The sequence below is a fragment of the Cavia porcellus genome, unplaced genomic scaffold (genome assembly GCF_034190915.1).
Source record: "Cavia porcellus strain 051 isolate PalLab524CR breed Dunkin Hartley unplaced genomic scaffold, mCavPor4.1 scaffold_14, whole genome shotgun sequence".
NCBI lineage: Eukaryota > Metazoa > Chordata > Mammalia > Rodentia > Caviidae > Cavia > Cavia porcellus.
In genome coordinates, this window is record NW_026947497.1 from 64,658,867 (window position 1) to 64,683,980 (window position 25,114).

General features: G+C 44.8%; 1 protein-coding gene across 1 annotated transcript in view; it reads right to left on the reverse strand.

Moving 5' to 3' along the window:
* Nucleotides 1-25,114, reverse strand: part of Smarcc1 (SWI/SNF related, matrix associated, actin dependent regulator of chromatin subfamily c member 1) — a 133,017-nt gene that overhangs the window by 12,600 nt on the left and 95,303 nt on the right. Inside the window, exons 23-26 of the mRNA XM_003477042.5 lie at nt 23,656-23,770; nt 22,820-22,974; nt 10,397-10,531; nt 1,389-1,650 (exon numbers count right to left, since the gene is read on the reverse strand). Of these exons, the coding sequence (XP_003477090.1) occupies nt 1,389-1,650; nt 10,397-10,531; nt 22,820-22,974; nt 23,656-23,770 (667 nt within the window). The remainder of the gene's footprint in view (nt 1-1,388; nt 1,651-10,396; nt 10,532-22,819; nt 22,975-23,655; nt 23,771-25,114) is intronic.

Consider the following 25,114-nt stretch of genomic DNA (forward strand, 5'->3'; position numbering starts at 1 on the left):
CTACCTTCTAAGAAGGAAGCAATGTGGTATGAAATGCAGCTGAATTAACGCTGAATTTTAACTAGGCATTGGGAATACCCCTGCCATCTCAGTACTCAGGAGGCTAAGGGAAGAGGACTGAGTTTGAGGCCAGCCTACACATCAAGATTCTGTCTCGAAAAGAAATGAACAGGCCAAGCATAATGGTGCATGCCCGGGGTTAAATCCTCAGGTCTGTCTTGTCCTGTCTGTCGGACTGTCAGCCTCTTTAGACAAAAGTCTGTATAGCCCAGGCTGGCCTTGAACTTGTGGTAATCCTGCTGTGTCAGCCTCTGCAGCACCACACACAGTCTGTTTTTTACGTTTAAATGAAAAGAATCACTTCTACAAGCACAAGAAATCACACACATAGACATCTCGCTATTCACAACACTCCATGGAGAGTTCTCACAGGCAGGCACCCCAGGCTGGATCTGCTGAGGATCATGTCATGGATGCGTCACACTGATCTCAGAGCTACTGTCCAATCTTCCGGCCATAAAAACAGGTGGCTGTCGCTGTGAGAGTGCCTGCTTTCCAAGCATGATCATGAACCTGAGAAATCCTCTATGTGTAGGAAGAAGGGGAGAGGAAGGACATTGATGACACCAAGTGTCCTGAATGTGTGGCCATGCAGGGCCACAGTCTAGACAATCCCAGTTTCAACACGAAAGCAGCATTAAAAAAGGAAGATGAGTTATTGTACAATAAGAGACTAAAGAAACATAAATATAATATGTGGATCTTTTTTTTTTTTGGATCTTATCTGAATACTGATTCAAACAAACTATTCAAAATGTCCAATGACATTAGTAATTACAGTTAGTAACCACGATGATAGGTTTACCAAGGAACAAGATTTTACAGGCTAAAGATACGTTCTGAGATTTCCCTCCCCAAAGTGAGAAGAGATAGATGAAACCATACGGCAACCATGTGAGGGCTGGGCATGCAGTTCAGTGGCACAGTGCTTGCCTACAGTGGCCAAGGCCCTGGGTTCCATCATTAGCACCACAGAAAAAGGAAGGGGCGGCGGCGGGGAGTGGGGAACGACTCATTCTGAAGCTCTGCAATAATACCAGGATTGTTAAATTCTGCCCTCTGCTTTTGTCTGTCATTGACGCTGTCTGTAACAAAAGGTTAAAAGCGGTGGAAAGATAACTGCTGAAGCTGGATTCTGGGTGTTCCCGAGTACTTTCTCATCCAGAGGCTGGCTGACCAGAGAAAATTTCCATCCGAGCAACACAGCAGGCTTCATGAGCTGCTAGAACCCAATTTGTCTCACCTGGTCTCCTAGACAAGCATGCCGTGCAGTTTCATCACAGCCACCACCCTGATAAGCTGCGCTATGACGGCCATGACCCTCTCACCTGGCTGGGGCGGGTGAGGTGGTGGCATCTGGTGGTGCATCAGTGGGTAGGGAGGGGGCTGCTGATGGGGCATCATGCCCGGGTGACCAGCGGCTCCGAGTGGGGCCAGGCCAGGGCCCCCTGCATGCTGATGCACCTGTGCAGGGTTCTGGCCATGCTGCTGCTGTTCCATTTGCTGGCGGGCACGTAACTCAGCGTATTTCAGCTGCTCCATGTGGAAGTTCTGTCGTTCAGTAAGCAACTGCTGCCTCTGCTGTTCCAGCTGCAGGAAGAGAAGAAAAGTGACACTGGGGGACACCTCAGGACTGCGGGCACAGGGCGGATGTCGGGCCTAATTCCCTCCACTTCACCAGACACAGCAGCCTCACCTCCTGCAACAGCTACATGGGGCACAATGGCATGTGTTCTTTCTGCCTCTCTCCAACACAGTCCCACTGCAGAGCTCAGGCTGCCTTGGCCTCCAGAATGCTGGATTACAGTGTGTGCCACCACACCTGGGCAGGCAGTTATTTCTTGAGCAGTATATTCTACGTGGATACCTGTTACTACTGCCCTGGTCTTGTCTATGTTATAGTCAAGGCTTATCTTTCTTTCAGCTAGTGAGGCTGCTGCTCTCTGGGCCCACTCAGGACATACATAATCCTCTCTCAGGTGGGTCTTCAGAATTAAAAAAATAATTTTTTAATTCCTTCACTTATTTTTGAGACAGAGTTCTAGTACATAGGCCAGCCTAGTCTCAAACTCCTGAGTTCAACCATCTTGTTTCAGCCTTCCTAGCAGCTGGGACTAACTGTGAGTAGTACTAGGAAGGCCTTTAGACACTGTGTATAAAAACACTTTCCATCTTCAGGATATCTGTAACTTGCCCTGGGACAACACCAATGCCTCCTGCCCTTCCACTGGTTTGTCAGATGCTAAGAGGTCTACCGGACAACCCCAGGTGCTCTCTTCTGGACGGGATACTTTTGCTGACTGTCTATTTTAGAATACAACAGCAGAGAAAAATCCTGAGTTGGTGTGGCCTTAGCTGTAAAGGTATTTCTCTACATAGGACTTTGTCAGTGCCACTGTACATCTTAGCTCTAAGTACCCAAATTATACTGGGTGACAATTTCACAGAGTATTTTAGTTGTCTAAATAAAACTGTACATGCATCTTTGTATTTCAATATTCAAAATAAATCTAGGACTTTAAGCGCAAGGTCAGAGGCCTGTTTCTTTACGCGGCTCTTCCCATCATTTCCACAGTGAGACCTGCCCCGAGGGGCCCTGTCCTCCTGCTGTGCATACCACAGCCAGCTTGAGAGCACTTGAAATGGGGCGTGCTGTTAGCATACAGGACACATCAAAATTTGAAAGAAAAAAAAAAGTCTGTTTATTGAATTAACCTATTTTGCTTGTTTTTAAGTTTTTCAATATGGCTGCTAGAAAAATTTTAATTACATGTGTGGCTCACCAGTTTTATTTCTGTGGAAATAAAACTATCCCTATGTATTTAGGTTGGGGAAATGTTAACAGTTCTATGGATAAATACTGTACGCTATCAGTAGCAAGACTACATGGAATAAGCCTGTAAATTAGCCTAAGAATCTGGGATGCTGGCAGAGCAGCCTGAGAAGTGACCCGGGAGGCAAAGCAAAAAGCACTGCTGGTCAGCAGGGGCACCAGGCAGGGAGTCTTGGGACAGGCAGGCATGTCAAGGCCCTGAAGAAGGCCTGCACAGAGGTGGAGGTTATAACCCAGGCCCAGAGTTTTGGTTAGCTGGCTCACAAAGCCAGGCAGGGTCCCACCACACAGCCCCCAAACACTGGTGTGGGTGCTTCTTTTTCTAGGGAGGGTGAGAGGAGGCGGGTGTGTCTGGCCAGATTCAGGGAGATGGATGATGCAAATAACAAGAGCATTCTCTGGAAGCCCAGTCCTGGAGGAAGAATAGTCAGTGAGATGTTTGGGAGACAATGATCTTTAAAAGGTGTCTAAAGGTTCTGACTATAGATTCTTGGCTTTGCTTTCTTATAACCATGATTTCTAGGAAATTTAAAACTGTATGATAATTTGCTGAGGCCAGGCTTAAGGGGTTGCCAGAAACGGACCTCTTATATATGTTCTGGTTGAGTCACTACTAGCCTAGATGACTTGGCACAAGTGCTGTAGTTCCGTAAGAATCACAGAAGTGAGGTCAAGAACTGCCTTAGAAAGCAGCTGAATTGTTACTGGAGAGATTTTTCTCTTTTCTTTTTTTTTTTTTTTTTTTTTGAGACAGGGTCTCACTATGGAGTTCAGTTGGCTTTGAACTTGCTCTGTAGTCCAGGCTGGCCTCAAATTTGTGGCAATCTGCTCTCAGCTTCTGAAGTGCTGGCATGATAGGTATGTCCTACCACGCCTGGCCAGAGAGCATTTATTTGGGGACTAACCTCATCATCAAGGTATTAACCTTGCAAAGAATAAAATCTATTATTAAGGGGATGGTAGGATAGCTGGGTGTGGTGGTGCATGTCGGGGGCCTGAAGCAGGAAGACTTGAAAATCCAATACCAGCCTGGGCTACACACCAAGAAAAAGCCTGTCACTGGATGATGGGAAGGGGGGAAAATCTGCCTGATTTTGCAAGGTACAATAGGAACTAACTTCACTTATCCTATTTATTTCTGAACGTTACCTGTGGTTTTAAAAAGTAATTAGAAGAAAGTAATTACAAGAATTAAAAAGGACTTAACACACATACTTTCACCTGAAAGAAAACCCATTTAAGCTAAAGCTTCAATACAGGAGCCACAAGTCCCAAAGGAAGGGCAACCTGTGGCCCCAGCGCAGCAGCATAGAACAGTCCTGTTGTGCTGTTCACCTCGCCTGCATTGAGTCAGCCGAAGACCACATCAGCCATTGCAGTGACCAGAAAGAACACGCACCAAGAATCACTTAGCAAAACCTGGAGGCATCGTGTGTATTTTAAATGTACTCAGTTGCTGACCTGGTGATCTGAAATCTGGAAATCTGTCCTGGACAATGTATAAAAGTGTGCCTAAGGACACTCATGAAGGTATTACATTTGGTATATCATTGTCTCAGACTCACTGAGTGGCAAATAAAAACAAGTTGCAAAAGCAATACAACCAGGGGCTGGGGATTTAGCTCAGCGGCATAAACACCTGCCTTGCAAGCAGGCGGTCGTGAGTTTGATCCTTGGTACCGATAAAAATGAAAAAGACAAAAAAAAAAAAAAAAAAAAAACAAAAACCCTAAAAACTCCCCTAGTCATGTGTCACAGACATCTTGATTTCATTTCATCCTTTTCCATTTCGACAGTCTCAAACCTAACATGTACAGCATGCATTACTCACGTGAAAAGGTGTCAATTGACCCGTTAACCTTCTCCTTACTCCAGTCTGGCTCAGAACCAGTTTTGCAGCAAGCTTCCTAGAGCCCTGCTCTGAAGCCCCATTTGCCCCTGGAACGGGCACCCTGTCCACCAGCACTGTGTACGGACAGAGCAGCCGCATCCAAGTGGAACATCAAGACACAAAGTGCAGACACAGCTGCAAGTGCAGGTGGTGTTCACACAAACCTCTTCTCCCAACCTCCACTTGTGTAAAGCAGGGAGGAGTAGGAAAGATGGAGAGGGCTACAAAAATCTACCCACACTCCCAAGGACTGAAATCCCTGCCGAGACACACAGCCTCCAATGGCTTGTCTCAGAGTTGAAGTGGTGACCGCACCTTCATTTTCAGTGTGTGGTGCTGGAGATGGAGGTGTTCACTGAAGCAAAAAGACCCAAACAGAGAAATCCACTGCTCATTACACCTGAGAAAGGAAAACCAACTGCAAGGTGCCACTTCCGCCCCTGCTTCTGGAGGGAAACAGCGGCACTGGAGCATCTTGGGGACCTGGCCTTGCTACCTGGGCTGGCTGCATGAGCCACTGCAAATCCTCGAGCACCAGAGCTGACCTGCGTCTCAGTGGCTCTCATTCTCAAACACAATTATCTCAGGTTATGGCACGCATCCAAGGACAGGTTCAGTCACGTGACAGGCAGCACATATGTTATTACAAATGTGCAGAAAACAGTTAAATATAAATCCCTTGGAACAGCCAGAAGTTCACTTCTTTTTTCTTATTTTAGTACCAGGGATCGAACTTGATGACCTTGTACTTGCCAGGTAGGTGCTTATGCCACTGAGTTAAATCCCCGGCCCGGAAATGCACTTTTTGTTTCTCTTTAGTGTGTTGGACAGCTCAACACATCTTTTAACACATCCTGTTTGTGAGGATGTCTCTTTGTCCCATCTCTGAAATTGGTCCGCTTCCTTCAATTCCATGGCTGCTGTCACCCTGGTCTAAGTCCCACCTCACACAGGTTGCCCCAAGAGCTGCCTCTCTGCACTGCCTTGACCCTGCCACCTTGTAAGGTTCTTTGTACCACAAAGTAGACAGACTGATCTGCTAAATAGTTAGAAAGATCATTTTGCATTCCTTTTCCTTTTGGGGTGGGGGTATTGGGACCCAGGATATCATGTAGGCTCCAACACTGAGCTATGATCAGAGTAAAGCTAGGACTCAATGGCTCACAGGGACTTCAATGAGGTGGGCACCTCTCTCTCTCTCTTTCTATCCTAACTCCCCTGCCTCATTTATGCTTCAGCTTCACTGAATGATGCTGAACCTTTCAGATCTGTCTACAACAACAGCTGGCTGCACACGCAGGCCATAGGTTGGCCACCAGTGCCACAGTTCCCTCATGGACCAGCTGTGCTCCCACCCCAGGGCTCCGCAGTTGCTGTGTCTATGCTCACCTACCAACTGTCAGTTTCTGAATAAGGGCTACTCTGAGGGCACCTCTTAAACCTCATGTCCCTCCCAATGATCCTGAGCTCCTCCAAGCCCTGGGTGGCTGGCAACATGCTTATCTACAATATAAAATAAAGTACATGTACACATACATATCAAGCATGCAAACACTCATGACTTCCTTAACATGCTCATTACTTGAAGTTCCAACAAGGCCCAGAGCTTTGTTGGGCTTTTATGCACCACTTTAAGCCTTGAACCTACACATTAGAAACAAATATTCAATGAATGGACAGCAGACTTCACCCATTGTCTCTTTCGCAAAAGCCATCATGGGCAGGGTGAGTCTTTGGTCTGCTACGCAATCATGTTTCTCTCTGAACCTCAGGATTTCGTCTGTCCCTATAATGAGATCGAACACCTACCCCCAGGAAGCTCCTGATAATCTGAGCTGACCATGATGCCATCCTGTCTCCTCCTCTGACCTGCTGCTGCCTGTTACCTTAGAGTATGCAGTCTCTTAATGTGCTGATGTCTAATCCACCCTCTACTTTCCTTAAGCGTGTCTTCCTTTGCAGAAGATACTCAATTTCTACTCCCAGTCAAATGCACTGCAGACACTCAGAGGACATGTACTCCTGAGGTGAATCCTCACTGGCCTCAGAGCAGTTTTTGTTTTCTTTAAACCACTCAAATGCTCGGGCAACACTCTCGTGTTCTGGTTCCCTCCACATAGCTCCAGCTCCCAGCAGGAGCCAGGCCTGAAGCCTGCTCCTTACCGTGTGTCCCAAAAGCCTGGTACCAGCCCTCTGCCAGCCAGGTGCCCTCCCTTGACCTGAAGTTGATGTTTTCCATTATGTCAACCCCTGTAGGCTCTGAAGCTTCCACAGGGGCCCTCGTCAGTGCATTACACTATGAGAGAACCTGGACAGTGGCTCCTGAGCACTAATCACAGCTTAAGTCACCACACCTATGGGAGATTCAACATTTTGCCATTTTAGCCCCCACCACCCCGGTTCCCCAGTACTCAAGGGGCTAAACCCCAAACATTTTCAGATTGGGTTTCACTAAAATGCCCAGGCTGGGACTCCCAACTTGCAATTCTCCTGCTGTGTTATAATGCAGCGCTGGTATTACACGTGTGGGAAAGTATGCCTGGCTCCAGCTTAGATCCTCATGAGTCACTAGACTTAAAACTACCAATAACATTTGAGTTTAAGTTGTTAGAGAACAAAAGAAACTTCCTATCTGATTCTGGAAATTTAGTGGGAGAACCAAACATTTAAACATTTGCTTTAAAGCTCCACGTTCCCCACAGGGTGGAAGTTGAGCAGAGGGCACTTTAAAGTGAAGCAGGAGACTGTGGTGGGCACAGGGGAATTAGGTGGTGAGCTCAGTCTTGATGGCCGGCTAGCCTGCCCTTTCCAAAGTAATCGCCTGACAGATTCACAAGAGACGGATGGACAGAAACTTGCATGGCCCTGGGCTGAAATGAGAGCTGGTTTCATCCAGGGTCACCACTGGATTCTAACATGGAACACTTGAAGCAATCAGTGTTTCCTTGTTTATGGCTTCCTCACATCATTTTTGGTGACTAAATTTGGAAATCTATAATAATACTTAAGTGTAGTAAGTGACCTCATGTATGTGCATAAAGCCAAAAGCATCTGATAAATACGAAACCCTTCAACACGCCTCTGATGAATGGCCTGAAAACGGATTTAACGAACACTAGCCCTGTGCCAGACACTATGCCAGTGCATGATGCATTTCTTGACTGAGACAGGACCTGACCTCCCACTTCAGGTGACATGAGACATCCAGCTTTCCTGTTGGGGGCTTTTTCACACTCCTGTGACAATGGTGCCTTTTGTTCTCAGTCAGTAAGCGCTGTGGGAACCGTAAGTAACGAACACTGCTGAGGTACTGATGCTTACTAGGTAGGGCTAGGGGCTGTCCTGCACAAAGACCTTTCTGCCATCATGAATCCAATACTAAATGCAGTGAGAAAAGGCAGACAGACCATCAAAGAATTCACACAAGAGTGGCCTTGGACATTGGGAACTTGGCATTTTTCCATCTTCATTTTGGGATTTATTCAGAGACTATCTTATACACGATTTTGCATGTGCTGGTTAGAATTTAAACAATTTAAACAACAAAGATGATGATGAAAACAACAAGGCCACTGTGGGAGTGCTTATCTACAATCCCAGTCATTCAGAAAGGTGAAGCTGGCTGGAGGGTCATCTGAACCCAGGGTGCTTTAATTTTGGAGACAGTCTTACCCACTGAGGTCTAGACTGATCTCATACCACATAGCCTAGGCTAGTCTCAAACTAATGGTCCTCCTGCCTAGCTTCCCAAGCAGTGGGACTAAGGCTAGGTACTTGTGGCACAGTGCCCAGGGCACATCCAGCTGGTCTACGATGAGTTACTGGAGTGCAACAGGCCAGAGGCCTTGCCTAGGTTGGCCACTAGGAAACAACCAAGCAATGCAAAGACATCTGAAAATGATTTGTTCTTGGGGTTCTCACGAGAAAAACCCTTAAGAAGTTTCTTACTCTTCTAACTCAAAGCTTGTCCTACCCATAGAGAGGTCTATGAGTAGAGATTCTAGGTTGAGTCCAGGTTCCTCTTTCAGAGGCAGATACTCAATGATGTGAAGAATGGTTGATCCTGGTAGTTACGCAGACGGGTTTCAAACTTTGACCCTTGCTTCTGACCTACTGCAGCGAGGTATCTAATTTATCTAGGTCACTTGCTATACCCCCAGAATTCTATGATCCAAATGCTGAATACAGTGTTTTTTGTGTTCAACAGCTGGGATCTACGAGGACAAAAAGAGATGGACTGAGAAAAAAGGGTCAAAATTATGGCTGCTGCAACTGGCAATGCTTTCAGCGAACCTGTGAAAAGGAAAACCCAAAGCAAGTCAGGGAGAGAGTTCTTGCCATATGAAACTGGACACTGGGGACGCACATGCACCAGACCACTGCCTGAGCCCAGCTGTGTGTGTCAGGCAGCCAAAGTATCCAACACTTGTGGGATTGTCCCTGCTCCCAGAAAGGGGCTAGGCCAGCCCAAACCCCCACCTCCTGCTCTGATAAAGAGGAGGGAAGGGGTCCAAAGCACTCTGGCATGCCTATCCACAGACATCTCCATCTCACAGAGAGAACCCCGGGTGACCCAGGACGTCCTGGGATAAAGCTAACCCCACCTGAACCATCTGAGGAAAAAAAAGACCACCCAAAAGAAGAAGGCTACTCCTGTGAACCTCTGAAGCTCCTCTTCAAAAACAAGACTCCAGTACTCCTCCAGGTTTTTGTTGTTGCTGTTAAACTTTCTCCAACCTAGCCAGTGAACCACAACATCCCAGGGTAGTCGGAGAGAACACAATTGCCAGTAAGTAGGGCTCTGGCTCCTTCCAGCTGGAAACAGCTACATAGAGATACAGGCTTCTAAATCCTCAGCAGTCCAGAAAGAATCATGGGGATTTAGGTTTCTCAGGGAAAAAAATGAGGCAGATTAGAGCATGGCCAGCAGGATGTACAAGTGGTTGAGACCTGTTAATCATGGAGGTCCAGGCTACATGCCCAGAAAAAGAATTTCCAGACCCAGTGCATGGTACCCAAATCAGAAAGTGCTACCACTACTTTCGGTTCCTTTCTGGGAGGTGCTTTTTGACACAGGGTCTCAGTATGCAGTTCAGGCTGGCTTTGAACTCGCTTTGTAGCACATGCTGGCCTCGAACTCGCTGCAATCTTCCTGCCTCAGCCTCCCGAGTGCTGAGATTACAGGTGTGTGTCACCACGTCTGGCTGTAAGCTTTAGTTCCTTGATCTGGCCTGAAATCATGCAGGTTTTTGACAGGATGACCTATACCTGATGTCAGGTAAGAGTGATGGCAGTCATCAACCTTGGGGCTTCTGTACGCTCTTTCCCTGCAGAGTGCACTTCTTTTTCCACTCTGATTGGCCCATACTCTGTAGAACATACCGCTTTTCCCACCTTTAATAAATATAACGTCTTGCTACTTTAAACAGCTCCTTTTCTTTACAATCACTGGCTTATCAATAATCCTTTGGAAAAGACAAATCAGACAAAATAACTGAAGACGAAGAGCTAGAGATTCATGGACCAGGCCACCACTATATTATCTTACTCGCCTTCCTGAGCACTGGCCAGGTGTCAGGTGTTGAAGTACCGCAGTGCATCCCCTTACTTACAGCCTCTTTCTCTCTGTCCATGATCGTTTCAAGCTCCTCGAAATGCCGGAGTTTGATCTCTAGTTTCTTCATTTGCGTCTCAACCAGCAGAGCTACCAGAGACTTGATCTTTCTCTCTTCCACAGCAGCCAGGTGCTAAGGGCAAAAGGACATTCATGTTATTCAGGTAAGTAAAACTGTTTAAAAACATAAAACGCTGACGTTGCCATTCACAGCAGAACTTTTGCAAGTCAGAATGTACCTCAGATGCCCACTTTGTATGTTTCTATCAAACATTTCAATTTAAAAACATCACTGTCCTTAAATTTCTGGCAGTAACTCAACCTTTTCAGAAGACTAAGGGAATCCACCTGTACACTCCCTTCAAGAAGCCTGTTAGGGAGGGGAGGGTGACCTAGGACTGTGCTGGACCATGCAGGACCAGGAAGCAGCACCCTCCCCTCCTACCTCTCTATCATCCTTTCCTGCCTCCACCTTCCCAGGTGCAAGTGAGGCCTCTTACTGCTCTGAGCAGACTGTATGGAAAGGGGAGAAGAGAGCTTTACCCAGAGGCGGAGGAGAAGTTCAGACCCACAAAAGTAAACAGCAAAGATGTCCCTTTCTTGCATAAGCCTGATGGGGAGTCCTATTCACGCCTCGTGCCCATCAAGCAGGACAAAGAAGGTGGTAGGTACCATGCTGCTCATATCTGGCCAGGGCCGATTACTTACAGGGGCCAGTTCTACCTGCTATGGACATCACCTGGCCACTCCCAATACTATCCTGTGTCCCCTTAACCAGCAGCATGGAGTGGCTATCTCGCTTACCGAGTTTAAACACGAGCTTTGGGAGCTAAATTGGGATGTGACACCAAGAGGAGAACCTTACCTTGTTTTCAGCTTCACAGCTAAAAATGGGAAATGCAGTTTTATGTTCAAGTTATGGTGACCTGACTACAGAACATTCAGAAATATAAACAGGAGGTAATGCGGAGGAGGCTTTTATAGCATTTATGATCGTATGCCTCCTCAAACTACCATGAGCAATACCAAGGACATCAAAAGTTTAAATAGGACGTAATTCTAGGCCTGCCAGCAGTGTACAGTGATAAAATTTGTATTTTCAAATAATATACTTATTCATGACATAAATGCCACAAAAAGGGGCCAAGTACAGAGAAAGTCCTCTCCTCGTTTCTGCCAGTCAGCCACCAGAAACCCTTCATTTGACAGGGATAACACTGGTTTACAGGTCATTTTTATGAATGTTTGATTCTTTGAAACCTCATGGTTTTGGGAGAGAATACATTTTCTTGAGATTTACACAGGACTTTGGAGACATCCTCATGTATTACTAAATAAACAAAATATGTCCTCTCAAAACTGCAGTTCAACCCTACTATCCCAGCACACAGGGGGCTGGTATAGAAGAGTCACCATAGGTTTGTCTCAAAAAACCAACAACAAAAACTTGCAGGTCATGTTTTCAAATGGAAAGGGTCATCAATGGAAATTTAAAAACGTAAGACAGAAAAAAATTCTATAAACTTCCAAATAGGCAAATAAACAAACAAAATCAGGTTATAAAAAATTTGAACTGGGCTTCCTGTTTGAGCCTTATGCTGGGTTCTGGAGGGCAGGCTGGGGATGACTTGAGGGTGGGCATGGGTGATTAAGGGTGCAAGGGTGTGGGGACACAGGAGGAATCAGCCAGGAGCCAGCCCTGGGGAGAGCCGGAAGGAGGCTAACCCACCCTGGGGACGCAGCCCTGTTAGGAGAGCAGGCGAAGGGCTGTTGGTAGAGACCTGGAACAGAAGGAAGGAAACAGTGCAGGTAGACTTGAAAAGGGGCCAAAATTACTAAAAAGAAACCAAAGCCTAGACCTAAGGAGACTCATGGATCTCACACTTGCCAGGCAGGTGCTATGCCGCAACTATATTCCCAGCCGAGAGTATGTCAATTTTGACTGCATTTCAAGGGCTCAGTAGCCCCTGTGTTGGACAACACAAAGAAAATAAAGTAGATCTTCCCATGGTCCATATGAATTGCGGGCTACAGACTTTTTGTGGAGAAATAAATTATGCAGAAATATTATCACCAGTATACGAAGACTCGGAAAATGCTCTTTGGTATTGTCATGAATGTGTGAGATTATGTGAATAGAGATCATTTTTCAAAGTTACGGGGGAAAGAGCAAGAAGTGCAGACAGCGATCAAGAAAGTAAAACAAACATCATTCCTGTTACTGTCTTCTAGCCAGTCATCACCAGTCAATCCTTCACCTGTAAATATTAGGGAGAAAAACTGTAGAATACAAGAATCAGATAACCAAGAACATTGCTAAGCTCCTAGGAAACCAAGCCCTTAACATAAAGGCCTGAGTGGGATTTTGTGCCCAAAATCTCCATAGATAGCCACTGGGGAAAGATCCTGATCTTGTGACAAAATGGGTTCTTTCTGCAAAAGTGCTAAAAATTAGTGCATTATAGAACAAAGTATCTGAACTTCAGGTCAAGTTAGCTGATCTGCTGAAAGAAAATAAAGCTTTCAAAACGGTTTTATATATACAGAAGTCCTGCATAAGTTTGGGGATGCAGAAAGTGAAATCTCACAACTTGCAGCTCATCATACTGTACTGTCATAACAATGACAGTACAACCTTTAAAGAATGCTTAGGAAAATCTCAAAGAGAATAAGCAACTAAGAAAAGGGTGAAAAATATAGAAAATGAACTACTTAGGATAAAATTTTCTTTACAAAAACTGAAAAAGATCTCTGAAGCTAGAAATCTACCTGAATAAAAAAATTAGTTTCAGCAGAGTGAAAGTTAGATGACACTGAAAGAATTAATGAAGGTAAATCTTTGGTGGCTTCTAACTATGCTGTCTTGGGTGGTTCCTCATTGGGTCTTTCTTGAGCTCCTATAAACAGCTATTGCCATTTGGCATTTGCTTAGAAATGAAAAATACTGTTAGCACTATGTTTCTGAATAAGAACTTAGGGAAAATTTAAGATTGCAAATTTAAGAGCAAGATGCTAAAGATCACATGTATTAATGGGCCATATGCTGGTAGATGAATGCTTAATTCTACAGATCTTAGTTATTTGGAGGAAACAGTCTATTTGATTATTTCTCTAAAATTGAAAATACTGTAGTAGCCATAGAATATAAAACTGACCTTTTGGGGCCACTGTATTAAAAAAAAATTTTGAAGTACCAGATTCTTAAAAGCAAAACTAGGTATTTGAGGACAATGGTAAAATGTCTTCATAAGTCTGAGGGATAATGAATTCCAAACTAGAATGTCATGCAACTTAAATCAACTCTAAAAATACACACAAAAAAAACATGTCTGAAGTCAAGGTCTTCAAAAGTTTATATCCTACACATGCTACTGGAGGATGTGTTCTATTTCTTGTCCAGAAAAACAGAGGTGCTGACCTCCGAAAGTCAAAGGCTCAAGCTAAGAATGAAACGATGATTCACAGCAGTAGATCAAATGCAAACAGGAATAGCCAAGACAGGCCAGGAGGCTGATAACCAATGGTGGCCAACAGTGCACAGAGGGTGATCATACATTCTGCCTGTTTCTCTCTGTCCACCAATACTTCCATAATGAAGCCTAAAGGTGCGTTGGGATTGGTCAGCAGATGGTGCCAGGACAATGGGACATCCAAGTAGGAAAGAAGGAATCTGGATCCATAACTCAAATCATACAAAAATTAATTCACTGGATCATGGATCTAAATTCTGACCCTGGCTGGGCATTGTGGTGCATGCCTATAATCTCAGCACTTGGGAGGCTATGGCAGGAGAATAACCATGAATCTGAGGCTAGCCTAAGACTGTCTCTAGAAAACCTGAAGAAGGGCCAGAGATGTAGCTCAACGGCACAAGTGCCTGCCTGGCAAGCACCAAGGTCCCGAGTTTAATTCCTTGTACTACCAAAACCAAAACAAAATAAAAACCCTGGGGGGAGGGAAAAGCCTAACACTGAATTTTCAGAACGAAACTCAGAATAGAAGTGACCCTGGGCTTAATCTCCAATACTGGAAAAGAAAATCAAGTCAAAATACAAACTAAAGATTGTAAGAAAATATGTGCAAATCATATACCCAAGAGACCTGAATCTCAAACATATCAGTAAGTCTTACAACTCCTGGCTACCACTGATGGAAAGCTTGAAGGACTTTAAACACAAAGCTAAGACCACCTCAAAATACCTGGCAAATTCTGAATATGTACAGGGTAGGATGTAGGGTGTTAGGTTTTAAGGGAGAACAGAAATTTCTGCAACCTGGCTCTACAGTTAAGACTGCCAAGCTCTCAATCCAAAGGACTAGAAAAATCACAGCAGCAGAGGTGGGGTACTCTAGGAGGAGAACAAGGCTGACCAAAGTTCCCAGATATAGCTCAGTTATCCCCCTCCTCCATGCTCTTAACATCACAAAGGACAGTGCAACTGCATATACTGACTGCTATCCCTTCACCTGGAGCACCAATATTTTGGTATACACCTAGAAAGATCAACCAAAAACAGAGACACCAGAAAGCACAAACACTGGATTTAGCAAAAAGGAACTTAAGGATGATTGCCATGTGGTGTTTAGATAAAAAGATTCTTTTTGTCAGCAGAGATGCATAATCTATTTAAAAACAATACATACCTGAAATTTAAAACTCAATGATCAGGTAACAAAAATTATCCAAACTATAGCAAACAAAGAAAAAAATACCAACATTTTATTCTATCCCCACTAAAATATCCCCCAAAATAAAGGTGAAGTTAAGACTTTTTTGGGGGGGCTTTGACACAGAGTTTTGCCATGGAGTTCAGGCTGGCCTTGAGCTCTCTTCATAGCCTAGGCTGGCCTCAAACTCAGTGATCCTCCTGCTCCAGTCTCAAATGCTGGAACCATAGGTGTGTGCCACCATGTCTGGTTGAAGTCAAGATCTTTAAGAGAAAATTCTTGCTGAGTTTCTACCACTGAATGCTCCTCTTAAACAGTTTAGTTTTTCCTGAAATGGGAAAAGTCAATGCCAGCAGCGTGCTAAACATTCTAAAGCCAATACCCAGATAAAGAGGAAAAACCCTATTCTACGCAATGAAGTTTCAGTGGAATGAAGAAAAGAATTGAGGAGTATAAGGCAGGGAAAAGTGATCTAAGTTTCTAGCATAATTGGGATAGTACAAGTTTGGATTAAGCTGTAGCAATTTAAGAATCTATTAGAAAGAACACAGAAATAATAATAAAATGATCTAGGAGGATCACAGAATTTAAAAAATGTGAGGGCCCAGAGCATATGCAGTTCAAAAAGCATTGCACAGCAAGCCATGGGCTCAATAATCAGCATCAGAAAAAAGCGACTAAACTGGATTAATTCAAAGTAAGATGCTACTATGGGAGGCACTTTGTGGAGTCAGACATAAAGTACACAGGACTTCTCTGTACTATTTTTGCAGATCACATGATCACATGAATCCATTGTTATTTCAAAACAAATACATGCCAAAGGTTTTTTTTAAAAGTCCATCCAAGACCCCAAAACTATCAAGGAGTAGCTAAAAGAGAAAATCCTGGTTTGAAGACCAAGGCCTAGGGCAGAAGTGGTATTTAATGTTCACACACAGGCCATTTTACTACCTCCCATATGAAGGGACTGATTCTGTGATGAAAGAGAGCTAACCACAGCTAAGTCCCACAGGGTCCTTTCCATGCCTGGCCTTCTGGACTGGACAGTGAGGGTGCCGGGGCCACCTGCTCACAGGGGACAAACCAGTGTGAAAGCCAGTGGTGTGCATCTCCTCACCAGTGACTGTAGGCTCCATCCCCATGTTGTGGCTGGGGTGAGGACACACAGCAGGTGCCTGTACCTCCCTCACCCCCAACTCCACAGCAGGGCTGAGGAAGGTGGCCCCTAGGTGGGGAGCACAAACACCCCCAAGAGGAGGCTGCCCTCTGAGGAGCTCTGCATCCCCGAGCCTGGTGCTAGGAGAGTCCCTGGTGATGCTGGGGGCAAGGTAGAGAAGGTGGTACCTTGGAGTGGAGAACGGGTGACCAGCAGACTGAAGACACAAACTGGAGTGAGAAAATCGGGAAAAGACAAAACACAGCAAAACTGAATCTCTAACCTGTAGGGTATTTTCCACATGGTAATAATTTACAGATTTTCCCTTTTGTTTGTGATAGGATCTTGCTGTGTGGTACAGAACAAGATTCTGACACCAAGACCCTTAAGAAGTTCAAGCCAGCTGTGGTGCTGTGTGCCTTCCAGTATCAACTATTCAGGAGGCTGAGGTAGGAGGCTCACTTGTGCCCAGGTGTTTTGAGGGCACCCCTGGAAGCAGGGAGTCCCTCACTAGGGAAATGGAGGAGTAGTATAGAGTTTGCAATCTTACCCTTGATTACATAAACATTATCAATTGTTTGGTACACTGAATGCTCAAGGCTGTGTCTGCATGTGGGCTGAGAACTTTTACACCAAGAAGAAATAATTTTATTAAGGATTTAGTTCATTCCAGTCACCATGGTAGATATTTTCACGTGATTTCTTTTCCTTCTAATAATAAATAAACTACCAAAAAAATACAAGTACTATCTCTGTTTTACGTAGGATGCAACTGAAGCTCAGGGGAATGAGCGTTAGGACCAAGTCATAGTAAGCGAAATGGGGAAATGAATTCAGTCCTTTGCAGAGACTAACAACAAAACTAGGCTATACGAAAGATGACAGGCTAAGAAATGGAGGGATCAGGTATGGCAGCTCATGATCATAACTTTGGCTACTTGGGAGCCTAAGGTGGGAGGACTGCAGCCTCAAGGCCAGGCTGAGCAGCTGAAAAGTGGGTGGTGGAGGAGATGCAGGTTAGAGGAAGACCACCTGCTTAGTACACACAAGGCCCTGAAACCGGATCCCTAATACTGGGGCTGGGGAGAGCAGCAGAGACCAGTTAACAGTATTTTCTACACGCCTTTTTTCCGTGTTGCTCATTTTTTGGTTCCTAACAATTAGAAACTCAAGTGACAATTGGTACATTAGAGAAACTAGCCCTAAACACCAAGGGGATTTCTGAGCTACCTGGTACGTCTCAACCAAAAAATGTTGAAAAATCTTTTAATTGGCATGGAGAATTTTATCAGATTATATTCTTGGGTTAGCTGGAACTGTGAGACTTCAAGGCTGGAAATGGGGTTTTGGTCTAACTCCTATCAATCATTAGTAGTCACGTGATTTTAGGCTAGCTGTTAACATCTTTGGGTCAGTTTCTATATGGAAGAAATAAAGAAGATCAATAAATTCCAGTCACTCGGCAACATTATACACGAAACATCTGTAGGCTTTACAGTAGTTATTCAGATATTAGTCCACTTATAAACATGTGAGAAAAGAACTTACAACTGAAAGGGAAAGTTCTTCATTCCACACCATTCACAAACAGCTCATAATAGATAACTAGACTTCGCCTAACAGACCCGTTCCTCAAGGTTATGTTTCCAGCACTTTATGTATACTCATTGTCAAATACACAGTTTAAGGCTCAACTTCCAAGTGTGAGGCTCGGGGTTCACGTGCTGACTGAAAGCTCCTAAGATACGCGCCATCCAGATGCTTTCGGGATTCAAAGTAAATCCAACGCTTAGCATCAGGTCTGCCACACTGAAATAGTGGCTAAAACAATCAATGGATGAAAATTTCCAGCTTAAAAAATGGTTTTTTTGGGGGGAGGGGTTCAGATATGTCACACAGCCTTCCAAATGATGGTGAGCCATTACACCTGGCTTAGAATTTTTCAGTTTGATAAATTCATACAGTTTTGTTGGAAAGGATTTCTAATTCGAATAAAATGCTACCAATTCAGAAAATTATGTTACTCATCTAAGAGCTTAGTGAGTGACATAAATGGAACCAAATCCACAGGCCTCTTAATTATTAGAGACCTATGGTGTGGCCATAAACTCACTGGCTATTGGTTCCATCTGAAGGCAGGGTCAGGACAGACTGCCTGCCTGTGTGACAGAAACCAGTGGTGTCCAGGAACGTCTGTGCTGTGTCTCTGACAGTTTCCTTGGAGTCCACAGCTGCCATGTGAATGGCACAGTAACGCTACTGCAAGACCCTGAGGAAATGTCAAGAGAAAACGGAGCCAGCTGCACGCAGAGGACAGGGAGAACCCAGGTGTGAGGAGAGCGGCACTATGGACTCCGCTGATACCACGTGGAGCACAATGGCCTCGCTGCCTAGTGTTCAAACTTCATAAAATAATGAAATTTAATAAGAGAATTTTAAAGACAGAGTGGGAACTCTCATCACACTGTGACACTGGAGCACAAAGCCTAGGAAACCTGACACCTTTAGTGACATGGAAAGTCCCAGCAGGATGAAAAATTCTTTTCCTATGTTTTGTAAATGGCAAAAAGAGGGGGCTGGAGATTTAGCTCAGTGGCATAAGTACCTGCCTTGCAAGCAGGCGGTCGTGAGTTTGATCTCTGGTACCGATAAAAAGTTAAAAAAAAAATGGCAAAAAGAGGACTTGAAGAAAACGTTCACTCTTCTGGGAGAAATTAGGAGGAGAATAAAGGAGCATGATGTGAAAGAAAATGTTCCTGGTATCTGGCAGCTGTGGAGCTAAGAAATAGTTTCAGGACAAAGATCAAGTCCAGAGGGGACCCACAAAGCCCGAGCTGAGGGTGGGCAGCTGCCTCACTATGGGTATCTGAGTGGAGCTGCCAGGAATGCAAGGGCGCGCCTCTGGCGACCCACAGGCAGGAGAGCCGAGGGCCAGCGGCCCTGCTGTGTTCTTTTACTGCTGAGCTTCTTCAACATCTTCCATTGGCCTTGCCAAGCTTCTACTTAGCCATTACTTTCCTATCCCCTTCGTTCTGGAGGCCTTGCTCCACACCTGCTGAGCACCTGATTTGTCCGACCAGGTCCCTGCCAAAAGTGTGACCACTGCCGAAGAACTGTCCCTCCCGTGTCTGCCCAGGTGGCAGCACTGCCCTGCAGTGCTGGTTTCTGATCATTCTCCCACTTCATCAATTGTGCTCTGCACCACCTTCATGTCACCTTGACTTCTTTGCATTACTACTACTGCAGTTGGAAATCAGATTCCTCCAAAATGATAAAATTTTAAGCATAAAAAGGACCAAGAATGAATATATAATGGTGGCTCTTGTACCATGCAGAGTACATGTGAACACAGAAATCCTACAGCATCTTCAGTTATACCACTTGAACTGAAGTGACAAGAGTATGTACACTGAAAGAGAGAGCAGCAAGCAGCAAGTAGGCCAGGAAAGCTGCTCAGCAGCAAAGCCAGGAAAAAGGAGGGAGACTCTGAAGTCGTGGACAGGGCAGAAGGAACTCTCGGCCCTGACCAGGGCACTGGGAATATGCACACGGCAAGACTGCAAAACTGCTAGGAATCCTGACTGCGGTGGGCCTTGCCTTCACACCCCTGATGAACCAGAGTGTGGTTACCCTTCCCGCGACTTATCACTGTCATGTTAGTCCCCAAACCTGAAACTGGTGACCAACACTCAAAGTGTTGTCCATCCTTCAATGTCACTCATGAATAATCACTCCTAAGGAACCTCCCTGGGCCTGCCAGTCTCTGTACCACAGGGCACAGGTGCCTCCGGGGTATTTATTTTGTGAGCAGGAGATAGGTACACAGTTTGTGACCAGGCAGGTTATGACAGCAAGGTTCCATCCAGGTGTGCTCCATATCAATGCAAAGGTATGGTGACAGTCTGCCCATTATGAAGAAGGAGGTAGACACAAGCTGAGGAATGTTTCTGAAGGGAAGTGTGTTCTACTGGCTTAGAGTGGACACCCAGTTCCTAGGAACTAAGCCTACTTTTGCTGCTGTTGGGTATGTGGAAGGGTATGGAGAGATTTGTGAGCAAATCCAAAGGAAACATCTTGTTTAAGAAATGTGATCTCTGTTTCCTTGGAAGAACTGACACTCCTGCTGTCAAGCAGAGGCGAACATGTTTTAGGTTCTGGGGCTTCTCGTTTATTACACCTAGAGTTCTGGGGCCTTCCTTCCTTCCAAGGCTAGTTACCCAGATGGGAGCCACTGGAGCTCCTGGCCACCTCTTCTTCACATGGGGCCGTGCACAGCTTACTGTGTGCAACTGAAAACACAACTCACTTTTCAACAGTCTCTCCTATGGCAAGGACAGCAGAAGCATAGGGAATGCCATTATCTGTTCAGGAGCAAGATCTAGAGCCTCTAATTAGCACTCCATGCCAGGGAATGACAAACTCTTAATAGCAATCTGTTTATAGATACAGAATAAAATGGGTAAAAGAAACTTGGATTAGTTGGGTAAGTTATAGTAATTACAGTAATCCAAGTGAATTCCTCACTCCTTGATTACCATGTAACACAATGATGACTACACACTGTGAATTAAAACACATACAGCTGTCACCGGCATTCAACAATTCCCGTGCACAAAGCCTTAGCGCACGAACATTATCTCCACATGAGGGAATGAAAATATAAACCTCTCACTTAGTAGAGATAAGTGCAGCTGATGATAAGGCAGTGCAAACTCAGGTACTGCCTCCTCCCACTGTGCTCTGGACATTCTGCTAGACTTTGTATGAGATGGCAAGGGGCCAGGCTAAAGGACTCATCAAAGTGGTTTCTATGCAGTGAAGGAGTCAAACAATTGACCCAAGATTATCAGCAGTGTATAACAGACACATTCATATGCCCAAAGCTGCAGGAATTAATAGTATGAGGTCCTAGAAACATGTCACAAAGAATGCATGAAACTTCTTGGGCCTACCTTAGTTAGTTGCTTCGCAGGCAACAGAGATTAAAGCCATACCACAGTGCATAAAAGGTAGATGCAACAGGAAGGAGGAATGAAAGAACCAAACTCTATAGAGGAAGAGCGTCCAAAAATTTTAGATGGCAATAAGATGACGACCATGGATTCTGTTCAGCAGAATGGCAAGAACAAAATAGTTTAGAAAAGTGGCTCACTTGAGAGCAAATATTCATAGATGTTTCTAGTGGAAGAGAAAAATCAGAGAAATGAGGAAGAGTCAGATTGGTGCCCACATCACTACTCATTTAAGCAAAAGAACTTGCAGGGGGATGTGAGGCAAAAGAGTATGTCCAGCTGAGGTGGGCACGGTGACACAATGCCTGCAATCCCAGCACTTGAGAGGCTGAGGCAGGAAAATCACTGTGACTTCGAGGCCAGCCTGGGCTACAAAATGATCTGAAGGCCTCCCTGAAATGCACCATGAAACCCTGTCTCCAAAACCAAACCAAACCAAACCAAACCAAAACAAGCAAGCAAACGTCCTTTCAAACAAATTTTTTAAAAAATCTGATCACGAGATCCTTAATACTGGAAAGTATGAACACACAGGACCAAGAGCTACTTTAATAAACCAAGAGTAAGCTGGGCTAAGCATTCAGCCTGAGCATTACATGGCTTGTAAACACCCTGCCCAGTGGATTCAGAACAGCAGTTTTCTAGTCGGAACTGGGTCTGTAAGGAATCACGCTCCATGGATTAAACACATGGAGAAGTAGTGCATGTGGCTGAATGGCTTGAGGGAATTAGAAACCATGAAAGAACATCTTTACCAATGGATCAAGAACAGCTCGGGATAAAACAAAGGAATGTTCTAGAAACTGGAATCTAAATTGGAAGAAAGTATTTCTGAGGTAGAATGGAGGATGGGTGAAGAGATTTTCAAAAACTTATTGATGGGGTTGGGGATATAGCTCAGTGGTGACACAGTGCCTGACTGGCAAGTGCAGGGTCCTGAGTTTGACTACTGGCACCAACCCTCCCCCCTCAAAAAAAATCCAAAAAACTTATGTTTGGAATGCTTCAAAATGCTAAATTAACACTAAGCAGGAAAGTAACATTTTCTTGTCTCCTTAAATATGGTGTGCAGCCAATTCTATGCTATAAATAGAAAATACCACCCTCAGAAAAGCTGGCAAATGCAAGAAGAAAAAGAGCTATTTTAGGTTCCTTCTCTTCTTTCAGTCTGCAATAGCAGGGTGAAGTATTTATACAGGGAAACAGATTTTTGTCTTAAAAATCATAAATATTTCAATCTGGTAGAAATTATTGGAACAACGGTTCAGAAGTTCTGCAGGCAAATTAAAAGCAAAAAGACAATCGGTCCTTTATAGGGACTTTAGAATCTGCCTTGCATCTATCTCTGCGGTCGGCATTAATCTACACAACACAGTGAATGGATCAAGCAGTCAGTCACCCTCTAGGACCAGATCTCCTTTCCTCTTCCTCCTCCTGTGCATTTCCTAACCTAGAAATGCCATTCAAGCAAGTAGGCATCCCCTACCGGGAGCACGGCTCTTTATACAAAATGTTCCCAATTAGCTAAGAACAATGTGGCCTTTCAGAGCGCCGGAGAGTCCTGGAAGGGCTGCAGGCGAACCTTGGCTTTGGTGGCAGCTGAGGCAAGAGCAGCTGCCGCAGCGGTGGCAACATTTCCTTCGGAAATCTCATGCTCTACTTTCTTCTTCACGGTGTCATTTTCTCTGTCTTTACATGCATCAGTGAGTTCCTTGTTCTCTTCAGTCTCCTTTTCTTCTACAAATAGCAGAAACTTTATTACTAGCATCCCTGGACTTGGTAACATATCTCCCTTCACCTCTGTCACATGACACACGAGCACAGACCTTACAAGAGACTTCAACACCCTATTCCTTTCCCAAGTGTTGCTGAATCACCCTGTCCATGTAAGTCTGCCTCCACACAGGCTGTGCTTTCTGAACGGTTCTTCTGTCTCCCCTGCATCATCTAGGCTTCGTGAGTACTTCCCTGAAACCCACACAGGGAAACTTGGGAGAACAGGGTCTATCTATGAGCCACGTGGTGGTGGGATGCCCCGGGAACCCTGCTGTAGAGACACCAACAACAGAGCCATGGCCAGGACTGATGCTGATAGTACAATAGCGACTGGGGTGGTGGGGACACACTACTCTACTGAAAAAAGAGACAAAACACTGACGCCAGAGTCAGCACTGCTACTTAGCTGCTAAGTGAAATGCAAATGCATACGCATGTTTATTGTAACAGTAAAAAAAACTAATCAGACAGAGAATGAAACATTTCTACACAAAATAAAACAAAACAAACTGAGCTGGGTTGTAGCTCAGTGTGCTCAAGTCCTAGTACCACAAAAACTCAAGTGACCCCAAGGAAACAGGCCGCGTGCCTCGAAACATCACCACACAGAAAGGAAATCTAACGAGGTTCTTCTGAAGTTACCTGATTTGGTATCTTCAGTAACTTCACCATCTTGTTCCTTCTCATTGTGTTTTTCATTTTCTCCATCTTGTGCTTTATCACCTTCATCTGTTTCATTTTCTCCTTTGTTCTCTGCCTAAAAGAGAGAGAGAGAGACAGAGAGAGAGAGAGAGAGAGACAGAGAATAGGAAGTAAGCAAAAAGTAATTTTAGGAGCTTAATTATCTTGGGTTATCGAAAGGTTTTACTATTTTAAACAAGAATTGGAATACCTGGGTATGGTGGCACAAAATGATAATCCTAGCACTCTGGGAGGCTGAGGCAGGAGAACTAAAAATTCAAGCCCAGCTTAAACAGTTTAGTGACTCAGGAAAACCCTGGGGATGTAGCTTAGTACAAATAAAGTAATGGGTGTGCAGCTCAGTACAAAGGCCCTGGGTTTAATCCCCAGGACCACAAAACAGAAATACACCCTTCTATCTACCTCAAAGCTGCACCAGGCCTGGGGGCACATACCTATGGTCCCAGCAATGGTAGGCTGATGGGGGAACTGCCCCATGTCTCAGGACAACCTGAACTGCATAGCAAGACCTTTCTCAAAAACAAAACAACCCCACGAATGAACAAACAAAGAAAACAACAATAAAAATCAAACCAAATCACAAAAACAAAAAGGACTAGATTCACTGGATTCAGAAAGGCCCTGTGTAAAAGGGCTGGCAGGAAAACTAATGAATTCAGAAGTATTTTTTTAACTACCTTAACACCCAAGGGCACACAAGATCATAACACCTCCTGAGTACACAGTCCCTGCTCAATCTGGGACCATAGGGTTAGGATGGCCAGAAGAATGTCAGGGAATTAGCTGGTATCATCTTGTTTTTGTCTGCTAGTTTTGAAACTGTCTGCTTATAATTTGGACAAATTATATACCACAGTGTAAAGCACAGGGTGGGCCAGTTATCACTGCTTTGAAAAGTAATGAAATCATAAATGTAAACACGCAAGCATGGTATTCGGACACTGGAGAAGCTGTATCCATTGCATTATTCCCCTTCCTCATTCTCTCTTCATGTAATCAAGACCATAGCATCTGCACCACGCTGTAGCTCCAAGAGACTGCCTGTGTCTACCTGTGTCCACTGGATTGGTGTGGACAAATGCACTGGCTTAGCTCTCCCCAGCCACTGCTTCTGTCCTCCAACAGCTCTGTCTCTTAAAACCTACTGCACAAAGCAGCTTCTCATTCATTTTAATCTAAATATTCTGCTGCCGCCAGTGAACTTGAAGGAAATCACCTAGTAGTCTGCAATTTTCTTCTGTCACAAGCCCTAAGCCCCACAAGTCAATGCTCCTGTGCTTACGTCTCACCTGTGCCTGCAAGAGGCACAGAGGACAGGCTGGGCAAAATCTTTAGCCGATAAGTAAATAAAAGCAGAGGGTGCCAAGTCACGCTCTGTGAGAGCCTTAACTTGAGCAAC